Source organism: Rhinatrema bivittatum, chromosome 18 (genome assembly GCF_901001135.1).
Source record: "Rhinatrema bivittatum chromosome 18, aRhiBiv1.1, whole genome shotgun sequence".
Classification (NCBI taxonomy): domain Eukaryota; kingdom Metazoa; phylum Chordata; class Amphibia; order Gymnophiona; family Rhinatrematidae; genus Rhinatrema; species Rhinatrema bivittatum.
Genome location: NC_042632.1, coordinates 41,814,711 through 41,829,477, shown reverse-complemented (window position 1 = coordinate 41,829,477; position 14,767 = coordinate 41,814,711). Strand labels below are relative to the sequence as shown.

The window sequence follows — 14,767 nt, the reverse complement described above, 5'->3', positions numbered from 1 at the left end:
TTCATAACGCTTCTAGGTTCTATCTGTTTATTTTCCTTTAAGTAATAATGTTAGAACGTGTCTAATTGAATTACCAGTCGCGGCTCTGCCCAATACCCCAAGCTATGAGTTCCAGATGACATTTGGACGGGCGCTTTTAATTGCTGATATTAAGTGTCGATCACTCGGGCGCGCTTGGCAGCGTGGCTGGAGCAAAAAAAAAAAAAATCCCTCTCTTGGAAAGCATCAGACAGGCATTCAATTAACAACCGGCGCTCTGTTGACACAGTGGGGATTCATTATGTGAAATAAGGAAGACTCCCCGGGTGCCGGAGCAGAGCACGGCACTTCAGCAGCTCGCCTTGCGCCGGCAACTCTTATTAAAACGAATCAATTCAATTATTCAAAAGGTTGGCGACTGCACTTCAGCCAAAACCTTCTCCGGGAAAAAAAAAAAAAAAAAAGCTTTTGAAATGTTTGCTGCAAACAAAGTTTGCACATAGCAGGGATGAGAGGAACTTGTTCTCATAGACAAGTGTGTGACTTTTTTTTTTTTAACTATTATTATTGCTGGTGCCAAAAGCCTGACATTTTACTTGTGAGCTCCTTCAGGTTTACAGCCAAAAAAGATCTAGGCACCTTTTGGATGTGTAAAATCTATTTTGAGGGTTTAGAGAAGGTAATTCAGAGAATGGTGGGGAAATAATAAATATTGTGCCTGCGCTGATTCGCTTGCACAGCTGAAAAGACAACTATTGTACACCTGGGTGTAATTTTAGTTAATTCACACAAGAGACAAGCCGAGGATTTATTGTTTGGAGGGGGGATGGGAAGAAATAGCTAAAAATCTCATATTTGCAAAAATTATTACATTAGCGTAAATGAAAATGCCATGCCATTAGCAGCGCGAGTAAGCAGCGAATTTAAAAGACTTTTAACATACACACACACAGGAAAAGAAAAAGTTACCTGAAGTTCAGTGCAACTTAAAACACATAAGTGAAGGAGAAGTACTTAGTCTGATTCATCTGTCTTTCCAAGGTGTAATTATTGGCTTTTTACTTTACCTATGTAAAAAAGGGTTCTCACACAAATGGATTCCTGGCCACTTTGCAACACTTTTTTTTTTTTTTTTTGTCTTTTACATAAAAAGTAAGCGCTGTCAATCAAGGGAATTTAAGGTTTATTTCCTCTTTAGAATGATTGATAGCCTTTTAGATTTACAAGTTGACAAGTTAAAGGCTTCTATTTGTATAATTATGTACCACATTCACAGTTTTCCCATTTAAATGTCCTTTTAAAACCATAAGATTATTATACCTGTAGTTTGAAAAGTGGGCCAGTCAGTTTGGGATGGTATACAAAATTGCTTCCATTAGCCTTACGACCTATATGAATTTAATATATTTTTTTTTAAAGTTAGCCTCACTTTTAGTGCTACTTGCAGATTTAGGTTAATGGAAATGTATTTTAACTTAAAGAATGCGATAACTTGTGTTTAATGTATGGTTGGGTGGGAGGTACACAAATACTTTCCCTTTGTACTTGTTGTAGAATGATAAAAAAAAAAAAATAAAGTGAATTGATTTCATTCTGTTAGAATATATAAAAAAAAAAAATCCCTCTCGTGCAGTGTGTCACTGGGGATTGGTGACTTTAGATAAAATTAATGCTTCCGCGGTTATAAGTATCTGCTGGACTTTGCAGTATAATAAAGATGTTGGGGTCTTAAGCTCACTTGCTATTAACTGAATGCAGCAGCAGCATCACCATGCACGCTGCATACATTCACACACAAACACACACTCTCTCTCTTTCACACACACTCTTAATTCCTTCTACCAATTTAATATTCACTCATTGGTTTCTCAGTTGCACTAATTCACTCATTGGTTTCTCTGTTGCACTCTTTCAAACTTTTAGGGCATTCTTCCATGTGGTGTATTATGTGGAACAGTAACAATTAATAAGAGCCCAAAAGTCCTAGCAGCAAACCTAGCACTCACATAGGCAGATCTGTCTATAGGCTAGGTGTATGCAGAGGACATTTTTTGTCATGTTGGTTTTTATTTCCTTATGTCTTTTTTTTGTAGTTTCTTTTCATTTATATAAAACAACAGAAAACAGTGAAATAAAACAAACAAAACAAAGGGGAAACCCCACAAAATGGAATGAAAAGAAAAAGTGTCAGGTCCAAGCCTGCCACCAGCAAAAAAAAAACAACTTCCCTTCCCGGAGCCACCTTTCCATTACCTGCCATTGCCTAGCCCATCTTACCCCATCTGGAGATTGAAAATTGGGCAGGAGTGATCCCCCCAATCGCTCCTGCCCTGTGGTGCCTATTCCAGAGTACCACTGTCTGACCCAAGCCCAGCGCCATTTTCAATGTTTGCTGTACCCAAAACCTGCGCCATTTTGTTGTTCAGAAAACATTGAAAATGGCCTTGGTGACAGGACAGCTGGTGCCACTGGGGAGAAAGCATCGGCAGAACAGGAGTCACTGGGTTTCATTCGGCTCTAGATGGGGTAAGAGAGGCTTGGAGGGAGGAAGAGTGATAGAAGGTAATGGAGAGAACATCCAGGGAATGGGTTTTTTTTGGGTGAAAATTGTGTTCATTTTTCTTTTGCTTCATTTTCAAAATGAATTCAAAATAAATGGGGAAATTTTGTTTAAATTTCGTGTTTCATTTTAAACTAAAGTGCACCCCTACTGCAGACACCTCAGTCTTCAAATTGAACAGGTCAGTAGAGTAGATTGGTAGTGGCAGGACATTGTCTGGAAAGGCCATGGGAATACAGGAGGCCATATGATCAGATAACAGTCTCGCTGGTATTGGTGGCTGAGTGGATTATCGTGGGACTTGTGGTTAGGCATGTGAGGGGGGAGGGGTGCTGGATGTGAACCAAATAGGGGATCTTGCATGCTCATCTGTCTTGAATAGGGAGCGATAGTCCACAGGTGGTCACATTCTGTGGCTGACAGCTGGGATATGTCCTTGCCAGTGTGGACAGGAATTGCTGGCCAGACTGCATTGGTCAGTTGTTGTTTTTTCTGCCAACATCTATTAAGTATATTATGTTAACTATGAACGTGCCTGTGTAGAGGCTCCGCTCTGCTTCCTGTATCTGCCTCTAGAGCAGGGCGGGGCAAGTCCGATCCTTGGGGGCTGCAAACCATTTGCTTTTTCAGGATATCCCCTAGTGAATATGTATGAAAGATATTTCCATGCATGCTGCCTCAGCTGTATGCAAACCTATTTCAGGTGTATGATTGATTAGGGGATATGCTGAAAACCCAACCGGTTTGTGGCTCTCGAGGAACGGAATTGTCCACCCCTGCTTTATAACATTGGTCAGTGTTATCGGTAATCTCCCAGAAACTGAGTGCAGAATAGCAGAAGGAAAGATAAGGATGACATTAAGACATCCCAGCAACTGGAGAAGCTTGGGAGTCCATGGATGATGAAGAACTGGCATGTCTGTGAGCTGCAAGAGCTGCAATAGCATGCATTTAGTCAGCTTGTGTGACTTTTTGGTTCTGCGCCTAACCTATACCCCTAGCTTCAAATGGCTTTGTTGACCTAGGGGGCTGGTCAGAATGATGTGTTCCCCCATACTGGAGAAAACCTGTATTATCCATTGGTGCATTCAGCCTGGAAGATCCTTCCTCTATGGCTAGATCCTTCATCAGGAGCCTCTCTCATCTGGGCGATAAATCTGCCCCACTTTGACTGATTCCAGGGCATGATAAAAGACATACCTATTTTCTTGAAGCCTTCATTTTATTGTGTAGTCAGTTTCTGCTTTAGATCATAAATGCAGATAAAAGGGTTCTCTTCCATGTTGGGGAAGAAATCTTTACATCTTCTGGTAGGGGGAGCAATAGACCTTCAGATCTCTATTCTCACAAATGAAAGTTCCACAATTCCTTGTTGTTCTCAAGTACTTTTTTTATTTGGAGAGAGATATATTACAACTATTTACAGAACAATGAAAGGTCAGTTTGCATCCAGTTGGCTGAAGTTCATTCTCACTTTCATTTCTCTCCTTCTGCTCTTCTTATTAGAGGGGAGTCTACTTTAGTTCTTATAGCCTCAATCACTTCTTGGATCTCTGTCTGAACCAAATGGAATAACTCTCATTTCTAGAGAGAACAGCTCCCATCTTTCTCCAGTCCAAGTGGTTAGGTTTAATGGTTTTCACTACCTGGCCACTACCCAGATACCTGAGGTTCCTTTCCCCCCCAGTAGCATGCATACAGGTTGCTCAAGAATGCTGGTTTTCAACTGAAATGTACTCACAGTTCCCATGTCTCGGTGATCTAAGATTTTAGAGAGCTTAATCCACATGAATACAATATACTGTAGTGCTTCCTTGCTCCCTGTTCTAGTAAAATCTCTCTAGACGACTCCTCGTCCATGTGCAGCCCCTATTGGAAGGGTTCACCTAAAATGATCCCAGATGGGAGCACTGGAATGCATCATTCCCTGAATGTGGAAATGACTGTGTCTTCAGTAAGGCAAAGGGACTTTACCAGGTAACCCTCTCTCGAACCTATCGCAAAGGGGAGGGGCACACACTCAGGCCAGTGCTAAGTCCTAGTCTTATCTGCCCTGAATGCAGGCTGTTTGGGGGGGGGGGTGGAGAGGGGAGAATAAACCTCAAAGACCATGGACAATTGGTGTATTCTGATCTTTCAAAAGCCAGTAAAGAAGCTGGACACTGTGAGATGATGATCCAACATAAAACTTTACTGAAGCAGTAGTTCAGCATGGATGATAGGGCGTTTGATGCAAGTTTTTCAGGTTATCTCCAAAATGCAACTTAAAAGAGTAAATCTGTGAATCTGTGGTCCCTTAATTTCTCCCTCGGGAGTCCCTTCCTTCTCCTTAGATGGAAAGTGAATGGACAAACTAGAAAGTGTCTTCCTATATCCTTAAGGATTCTCCTGAAATACTTGGGATCCACTGCTTTCCCTTGAACTCTCCAGTTTTCTCCTCTCTTTTGTACTGCGTGGGCACCTCCTTAGCTGTTTGTTTTTAGGAAACACCAGTGTGGTGGCTCTGTTCCTCCTTTCTCCTCCTGCTTATGGTACCAACTGAGTACTTAGTCCACTCCTTTCACAACTAATTGCAGGATTGACAAACAAATCCCTCAGATTGAGGGACGCCTAATTTACTTGAAAAAATTAAAATCTTCACTCCTCTCTATCTCTCTCTCGGGTAGGAAGAGTTGGGAAACATTTCCTCCCAACAAAAACTGTACAGAGAGTAGGCAGGCAAAATGAGAGAAATTTATCAACCTCTGATTGTGAGTTGTAAATAAATCTCTTAACCGTCTAAGACTCATCAGCCAAGACTTTAAGCCTAGTCTATAAAAACTTAAGGGAACTGAAAGGAAAAGTTGCTGTCAAATTCCAAACTAAAAAATCCACTCCGACACTAGGAGTCACTCCAATATATAGAGCCATGAATAAACAATGACGGCAAGCGCCTACACAATCATAGAAAGTAATTCTTTTATTATTTACACATAGGGTTGCCAACTGGCTCCAGATTTTCAGGACAGGGTGATCCAGTCCTGATTTTTACCCCCATTGCATGCGAGGGGGGGGGGGGGTGGCTTGTGGTTCTGACTTTCCTACGGCATTCCTGTAGAAAAGCAATACTGCAAGTCTCTGAATGCAGCAAGATAGAACCAGAACCAGATTACCCTGCCATGAAAATCTGAAGCCAGCTGGCAGCCCTATTTACACATAAGTTAATATGTTGTCTTTACATTTGTAGTTTTATATTTCAAACTGGTTTAAATTATTTACTTTTGCTCTAACCTCATAGAAAGACATTACAAATGTCAATTAAGTTTACATGGGTTTTTTTTAATGGTTCAACCCAATACCATTTTAATACACAGTTTCTTCAATTGCTTGTAGAAGTGAAGAGAAAGCCAGAGATTAACTGGGGTCTATGGCACCACAAAAGGAAGCAATTTGAGCTTACTAGATGCACCTCATGGTCCTCACCTGCGCTCATATATTTATTTAAAATTTCTTTTATACCATCTAATTGGTGTAACCATGCTAAGTGGTTTATAGATAACACGGAGGGATGGTAATTTTTAAATAGGTGCATGCCTGCGCATTTGTCAGCCCGCACTGAGGCATGCATCATATGCGCGTATATGCATGCATGTTATAAAAAAAAGCCTGACCGCACGTACATGGGTGTGCAATTTAAAGCGGACGCGCGCCTAGGCGTGCAAATGCCACTTTTACCGCGTAAGTGGCGGGATTTCAAAAGCCAAGCGTGCCGATGCCATAAGCAGTTTTCCCAGTTTGCTCCCATTTCGCCCAGTTTAGGGATAGGACTCCCAAACCCTCTAGTTTAAAAGCCTTCATTCTCCCCCGTTAGACCTGACCCTTAAAACTTCGCTGACCTGTGTAGATTGTTTTTGTTTTACAACTTGCACGTCCTCCATAGCAGAGGTAAAGTTACACAGCAGGGGACCCCGGTGCGGGCTCGTGTGCATAAGTATTTACGAGCTGATATCAAGCTGAAATTCAGGAACGCCCATTCCCTGCCCAGGCCACACCCTTTTTTTTGGAACTTTTCATTAGTTGCTTGTAGTGGAAGATACAGGCAGCTTTTAAAATCTACTTGGTGCACGCTTATCCGACTTGTGCATGTATCTCCCATGCTGGGCTTTTATTGAATTAAAAAACAAACAAACAAACAAAAAACAATACAAGTAACACAAAATAAAATTGTATAAATGAACCAAAAATATTACGTAACAAAGTTTAGAAAAATATACAACCAGTAAAACCCATGAACAAAAATAACCCAACACACGTTAAAATGCTTTAGAAATCTAGATATTACACTAATAGCTTTTTATCTTTTGGGGAAAACTTTTATCAGACTTTGTAATAGGCATACAAAAGATTGTGCTTGTATTTTAAAGGAATAAGATCTAGCACAATGACAATCAATAGCAAGCCCTCATGAAATTTGCTTTTCTCCGGTCCGTAATTAAGATGAATCCGCAGGTGTCCCTAGGAAATGAAAGAGAGCCCCCAGTCTAAAGGAAATGTGAAATTGTTCTGGAGTTACCAACTGACTCCAGGTTTTACTCAGGGCAGGGTAACCTAACCCTGGGTTCCAAATCATTGCTCATGGGCTTGTGGTTCTGCTTTTCACATGGAAATCAGAACTTTACGGGACCATGCATAGTGGATCAGCCTATCGGTTAAAAATAATGATTTTTTAAAAAATGGCATGATCGTTTAATGTAGAAGAGAGCCCTAAGAGGGGATATGAAAAGATGTTTTCTTCCCATAAAAAATAACTTTCCCTTAAAACATGAAACACTTAGGGGCAGATATTTAAAAAAATGCGCTTGGGTCCATGTGCGTGCGCTACCCGGTGCATACATATGGCCGCGTGATTTTATAACATACGTGCGCCAGTGCATGCATGTTATAAAATCGGCGGCGGCACATGCAAGGGGGGGTCACAGTTTAGCAAAATTTGCGCGGTGACACATCATCGGCCTTCCCCAGTTCCCTCCCAGTCTGTTCCCTATCTCACCTCACCTCACCTTCCCTACCCTTCCCCTCTCCTCCCCACCCCCTTAATGCTAGTTTTTTGGGGTTTTTTTTACCTTGTTTCAGCAACTTCCTTCAGCTTCCAAGCTGAAGTAAGTTGCACCTGCTGGGAGCCGGGTCTTCGGGAGAGCGAACAATGGCGCTGTCCTGGCCCGCCCCTCACTGCCCAGAAAATGCCCCCCCCCGGCCTGCCCCTTTCAGGAGGGCCTGCATTTATGTGTGTGCCGGCCTTTTTGAAAATAGCCTCGGCGTGCACTAGGCCCGGTCACTCGCATGGCCTTTTTAAAATCCGCCCGTTAACAATCAGCGGCTATGAAATGATTTTCTTCACAAACAGTGATCACTTTTCTCCACGTTAGACTGTTTGCAAAAGCCTCAGATCTCACAGCAGCGCTTGCTATCTTTCCTCAGGCACTGGCGCAGAAGTTTGTTTTTCCTTAAATCAGTTTCTTGTGTCCAGGATTAAATGGCATTGAGACAAAATGCCGTTCATACATAATGTTAATATAAGATCCATTAAAAAATAAAAGATGCCATTGCTTTTTGGTATAACCTGTAAATATATACAAGAAAGTTGGAGAAATGACTCATTAATGTCATAATTGTTGTCTGTTTCAGCTCTGAATGAGCCCACCATTGACTACGGCTTCCAGAGGCTACAAAAAGTCATCCCAAGGCATCCTGGGGACCCGGAGCGCTTGCCAAAAGTCAGTCAACAGTTTGTATAATAACCTGCTCGATTCACTTAATATATGAATATTTGATGAAGTGACCACATGGCTCTGTGTACCACTGTGTACACCACATGCTGCCAGAACATTAGTTGACAGATCAAGTTCTTTGACTTTTGTGCTGATGTATTCTAATAAATGCAGATCAGATTTTCACATAGCCTAATGGTACACTAACGTAGTCACTTTCAGCTGCCCACCAGCCAGTTGTGCCATAGATTCTGTAGGCCAAAGCTCTGCAAGAATACAGACAGGCTGAAGGCAGATTAGAGAGAGACTACCACCAAAAGAGCATAGGGTCAACACCAAAAGGCATATCAGGTGAGACTTAAGGACCAAAATATGCATACCCTAGAGAGGAGCGACAGGGGGATATGATAGAGATACTCGACTATCTCAGAGGTATAAATCAAGCTCAAGAAGCAAGAGGAAAGTACGCTTTAGAAAATAGGTTATGATATGAAGTTCTGGGAGTGAGGCAGTGGAGGGAACAGGAGCAACATCAGAAAATATTTCGTTTCTTAAAGGGTGAACGATCTACCAGTGGAAGTGGTGGTGACAAAAACAGTAAAAAAGTCCGAGAAGTATAGAGGGTCCCTAGTTGCAAATAAGAGAGGGGAACGCCAGAGAATGACTGGGGTCCATGGCATTTCACCAGATATTAAATTGGGAGGACTAGATGGGCCAAATGGTCCTGATCTGCCATCATATTCTTTGCTGCCCAGTTGCCACATCTACTCAGTCACCATACACACTTCCCAGTTTCTGGTCTTCTCTCTTTTTTGCTTTAATCATTGGCTCAAGAGTGCTTGGATTTTGGCACATTTCCAGACCCCAACTACCCTCTCAGTAAAAAGAAATAGTTGCAAATAAGAGAGGGGAACGCCAGAGAATGACTGGGGTCCATGGCATTTCACCAGATATTAAATTGGGAGGACTAGATGGGCCAAATGGTCCTGATCTGCCATCATATTCTTTGCTGCCCAGTTGCCACATCTACTCAGTCACCATACACACTTCCCAGTTTCTGGTCTTCTCTCTTTTTTGCTTTAATCATTGGCTCAAGAGTGCTTGGATTTTGGCACATTTCCAGACCCCAACTACCCTCTCAGTAAAAAGAAATAGTTGCAAATAAGAGAGGGGAACGCCAGAGAATGACTGGGGTCCATGGCATTTCACCAGATATTAAATTGGGAGGACTAGATGGGCCAAATGGTCCTGATCTGCCATCATATTCTTTGCTGCCCAGTTGCCACATCTACTCAGTCACCATACACACTTCCCAGTTTCTGGTCTTCTCTCTTTTTTGCTTTAATCATTGGCTCAAGAGTGCTTGGATTTTGGCACATTTCCAGACCCCAACTACCCTCTCAGTAAAAAGAAATAGTAAAAAACGTTTCTTCTGAGCCTTCCTCCTTCCAACCAGATATCATGATCCCTTCTCCTTGACTTTCTTTTTCCATGGAAAATGCTACCGCCTTGCACTTTACTGAAGCCTGCTGGATATTTGAACATTTCTGTCGTATTCTCATTCCCCTTCTTGCTTCTAGAGAATACATTTTCTTAATCCTTTCTCTGTTCAATGTCAGTTGCTCTGCTCTGCACTGCTGCTATCCTCTCAATGTTCATACAAAGGGGTGACCTTCAGAACTGCACATGGTAGTGTAGGCGAGACCTCACCATGACCTCTACAAGGTGAATATTATTCTGTTTCCTCCTAATGATACCAGTAATCAGCCTCACCCGTGTAGTAGAAATCAGTAAGTAAGCACTGACTGAAATCCTGTCACAGTCTATTTTTAGAATGCGATATTGGCGTTTCTGTGAAGTAAAATTTAAATTTTATCAAGTATTTTCATAAATATTCAGCAGAATTTGTGTATTTTCTAAAATATTTTGCCATGGGCTTTTAATGGGAGAATTTCTGCATGAAAGGCAGAACAAAAAGAGGGAGAAAAAGGTAAAGTTAGATTTTTTTTTTTTTTATCTGTGTTATAAAAAAATGTCTATTACGTTTTGTGGAGAAAAATTAACAAAGCAGATCTTGTTTACAAGTTTTCCGTTGGGGTGGATTCTTCATAGGTAGTGATACCTTTTATTGAGCAAGCATAAACATAATCCAAAGGGTGTTACACATAGTTCTTGGACTTTCAAGATTACAAATTTGCTTTCTTCAGAAGTGTGAAACAATGCCACTGAATTCCTCTTATGATTGTCCAAATAAAGGGCAGGTCACCCTGCAAAGAATCCAGTTTTCTCCTGGACCTGCGAAGCTGCTAGAATCCCATAGAAGTGAAAAGCCGTTTTTGCTTCTGCTGCGAATGTTCTCGAACATGCTACTGAATTAGGCATTTCCCCATTAGCTAGAATGAGTGAACGTGATGTGCGAGCGAATGCTAATGCAAGACATTATGCTGACTTCCTAGCTCAGTAGCTCCCTCTGTAGGCGTCTCGGGCATCAGAATGCAGCAAGATTAGGAGCTGGCAAATCGTGGCCGACCAAAATAAACAGCCCGGTGTGCTCAGATTCAACTGCTTGCCCAGAGTTAAAAATGCAAAAGTGAATTTGTGATGCTGTCCACGTTGGTACAGATTAGTGGGTCCAGGGCACTGAGCTAAATGGAAAACTAGATGAGAGAGAGGGAGGAACTTGCTAAAAGAAAGGGGTTTTTTTGTTTTGTTTTTTTTCAGTTAAAGCACAATTAAGCTGTGGGATTTGTTTCCAGAGAATGCGATCAAGGCTAATAGTATAACTGGGTTTAGAAAAGATTTAGACACATTTCCGGCGGAGAGGGCCATTGGCAAATATCATTCAGGTAGACGTAGGACTTGCAGATTGTGGGAATGGTTCTCTCCATTGGGATCTAGCGAGTGCTTCCCAGTGATCCAGGCTGGCCACTGCCACTGATGATCCAGGCTGGCCACTGTCTCTGATGATCCATTGGTCTGGCCACTGTCACTGATAATCCAGGCTGGCCGCTGTCACTGATGATCCAGGCTGGCCACTGTCACTGATGATCCATTGGTCTGGCCACTGTCACTGATGATCCATTGGTCTGGCCTCAGCCTGGCACATCTCATGTTATTGAGACTAGGACATCGGAGACAGACAGAGGAACAGACACACACACACAGATTTAGGGGCACACACTTGCAATGATCTTGCTGTGTTCTTCTGTGAGTCTGGTGTTCAGGTGTGTCTTTCTGCATCGTTTTTTTTTTAAACTCTTCCGCTGCACAAACTAAAACAATTCAACAGAGCTTTTCAGTGCTTGGGTGTTTTATATCACTCTTACAAAAGCATCTGAAGTAATCCTCATAGTTTTATTAATACAAACAAAAAAAAAAATCCCCAGTGCTCCATTTATGGAAGAGGCAACAGACACAGGACCGGAATTTAGTGTTCAGAACTGTATTTCATGGAAATAGGACAAAGAACCGATCTTCCCCTGAGAAAGGATCACACATCAGAGGTTCTCTCTGCTCTTTACCTCAGATCCTTGCATTATATCCCAGTGGCATGTCTTACTGTGTCACCTCCACTAGGCTTTCAGGTCAACTGCTAGTGATTTTTTTTTTTTTCCTGTCTTGGTTTTCTGATCTTTTTTTTTTTTCATGACTTCTGGAAAAGGTTTGTTTGCCCAGATGTTTGGGGAATTTTGCTAAATTTATGAGTAATGCCCTTTGTGGGTTAGAGGCAGTCATCCCCCCCCCCCCCCCCAATCAACATGCTCGTGTCCTTCTTTTGGAAATCTAAAGAAAAAATATTATCACATTGGACTAGATATCTTAGTAAAACTCAGACTATCTATGTATGTTTCTAACCAAGAAACAAAAATAACAGAAGTGTTGCCTTATTCTGAGGGTGAATTAACCCTCAGAGGCACACTTTCCTGTATTTAGTTTAGCATACATTCCCTCTCATTCATTTTGGAAAATTTAGAATTATATTTTTTTAAGCCCTGTGAACATAGTTTTGCAGCAGAGTTCTCTCACTTCATTCTTCATACCACATGTTATAATCTCTGTTCAGATTCACAGTCATGTGTTTGCATAACAATGTCTTTTATAATTTAATGCACCACAAATTTCTTACTCTTCTTCTTCCATTTAAATAATATACTTTCACTGTTATTTCTGTATCCTATACAGTATTTCACTTTAGCTGGCTTAACAGGTATCAGGACTTAAGTTACTGACAAATTCCAAACATTTAAAGAATTTTCCTCGGCCCTCTCTCTTTGTCAATGAATTTCCGAAAAGGTTTTTCCTCTTAACTTTCCTGAGTTGCTCTAAGTAATTGAATTTCTGTAGCACCAGTTTATACAGGCTGCTTATCTTTTTCTAGCACAGCTTAAATCAACAAAGCAAATTTTCCTCTCTTGCTCTGTATATATAAGGTATTCATATTGTGCCACTCTAGTATTTCTTTTCATAGAAACTCTAAAACAGAGCAATTTCCTCATTAAAGACTATCTCTCTCTCTCTCTCTCTCTCTCTCTCTCTGTCCAAACAGCATACAGTATGTCCTTTCAACTAAGCCGTCTAATACCTCTGGCTTTTCCCCACAGGTGGGCTGAATCAGCTCCCAGCTGTTTGTTTGCTTTATCCCCATGCTGGCTCTATGTGTGCTCTGTTTACTATACCCCTTGCAACAATTCAGGAAGGGGGAACCATTGTGGCAGCCTCAGAATTTCTCTCAGGACTTATTTCCCGTCACATCAGTTCCCTCTACAGCAGCCTGGACAAAGCAACAACAGAAGCCACTATCATGGGAGAGGGGGGCAAGCAATTAGTAGCCCCAGGCTATAATGGTATTAGATGGTAGAAAAAGACCAATTCGCCAGTCTGCTCGGATATACCTCTCTACACTACTAAGGCTATATCCCAATTGTTAGCCATAGAGTATGATCACTTGTAAGATTTCTTTCCTTATCCAGGACAGATTTTTATTGTTTTCTGCATTTGTACTCTACAGTCACAGGCAAATTAGCATTCAAAATCCCCCACATAGTTCTCATCCAGCACTCCTCCTTTCCCATGCCTAACCAAGCTTTGTAATAATCTAAATAGCTATCAGTACTAGTGGCTATTGCCCAAATATCCAGTCTCCTAGCCCACTGACTGGCTATATGAATGCCTGCATTTTCTCTAGGATTTCTAGTTATTACTATATTTGCCTTTTGCCATACAGACCCAGCTGCTAGTTTAATGAGAATCAGCCCTTCAACATGATCGTGAAATTACAGGTGGTATTTCAAAAATATAAAATATTAAATGCATTTATTTAAAATTTCTTGTATTCTATTTATATAAACCACCTATACTAAGCAGATGCATAATAAATATAAATGATAACACATAACATATAAATAAAAACAGAGATGTCAAAAGCATTCAATATAAGAACATCATAAAACAGATATAATACAATCAAATTAATATACATCTAGAGTTAAGAGTATATTAAACCCAAAAACAATGACTGTTATTATCAGGGAAATGCTAAATTAAATAGGTGGGCCTTCAGTTTTTTATGCAATAGCTTGTAATCTTTAATTTTTTAAAGATCAGCTGGCAAGTTGTTCCATAGTTTTGGACCAGCCACTGAGAACGTGTGATGGCGTGTAACTGAATCTCCCTGAGTGAAGGTACATATAAGAGGTGCCCATAAGCAGATCACGATGAGCATGAGGAGACATAATCAGAAAGCTGCTGTATAAGACAGGCAGGGCCTTCACCTATAAGAGTAATTATTCTAAAGATGATTCTTTGAGCCACAGGTAACCAGTGGAGTTGTTTCAGTATTGGAGTCATTGATTTCCTCAAAAAGCAAGGTATAATTAAGCATGTGGTATCATTTTGTAAAAGCTGAAGGACCTTCAATTGATATTTAGGTAGGCCAGCGTAAAGTAAATTGCAATAATAAATTGTAGTAAGTATAAAAGCCTGAATAGCTGCACGCATATTGTAATATATATTTCAGAGGTTTAACCATTCTGAGTTTAAAGAATGCTGATTTCAATGCTGAATGAACCTGTGGTTTCAAAAACACCAAATCTGATAGTTTTAGAAAAGGGGAAAGTCATGCCTTCAAACCGCATGCAAGTAAAGTATTTAGGGGGTTGCATTTGATCCACCCATAGAACCTTGGTCTTTAGTACCATTAATTAAATCCAAAACAACCCCAAGATATTCTAATCTGAACTAAAGGACCCTAATTTCCAAAATACACGAATGCATGCATTCATGATCTGCAGATACATGTGAGTCCAAAAGATACCATCCCTGTCAGAATCCTCGTGTCCTCCCCTGACCTGAAAATTTGAGGTGGGTAACAATCTCGTAAGCCTTTTCTCCCTTTGGAAAGAAGGCTAATAAAAACCATTACAAAAGTATAATGGGGGAAAAAAATATCCAAGCATTAAAAACAAGGAAATTCCATAGAAAG

At 40.9% G+C, this 14,767-nt stretch overlaps 1 protein-coding gene across 6 annotated transcripts in view; it reads left to right on the top strand.

The window, feature by feature from the left end:
- The window catches only part of EBF1 (EBF transcription factor 1), a 486,294-nt gene that overhangs the window by 425,207 nt on the left and 46,320 nt on the right, over nucleotides 1-14,767 (top strand). For all 6 annotated transcript variants that reach the window (XM_029583772.1, XM_029583769.1, XM_029583770.1 and 3 more), the window contains exon 11: nucleotides 8,204-8,292. In XM_029583772.1, the coding sequence (XP_029439632.1) occupies nucleotides 8,204-8,292 (89 nt within the window). The remainder of the gene's footprint in view (nucleotides 1-8,203; nucleotides 8,293-14,767) is intronic.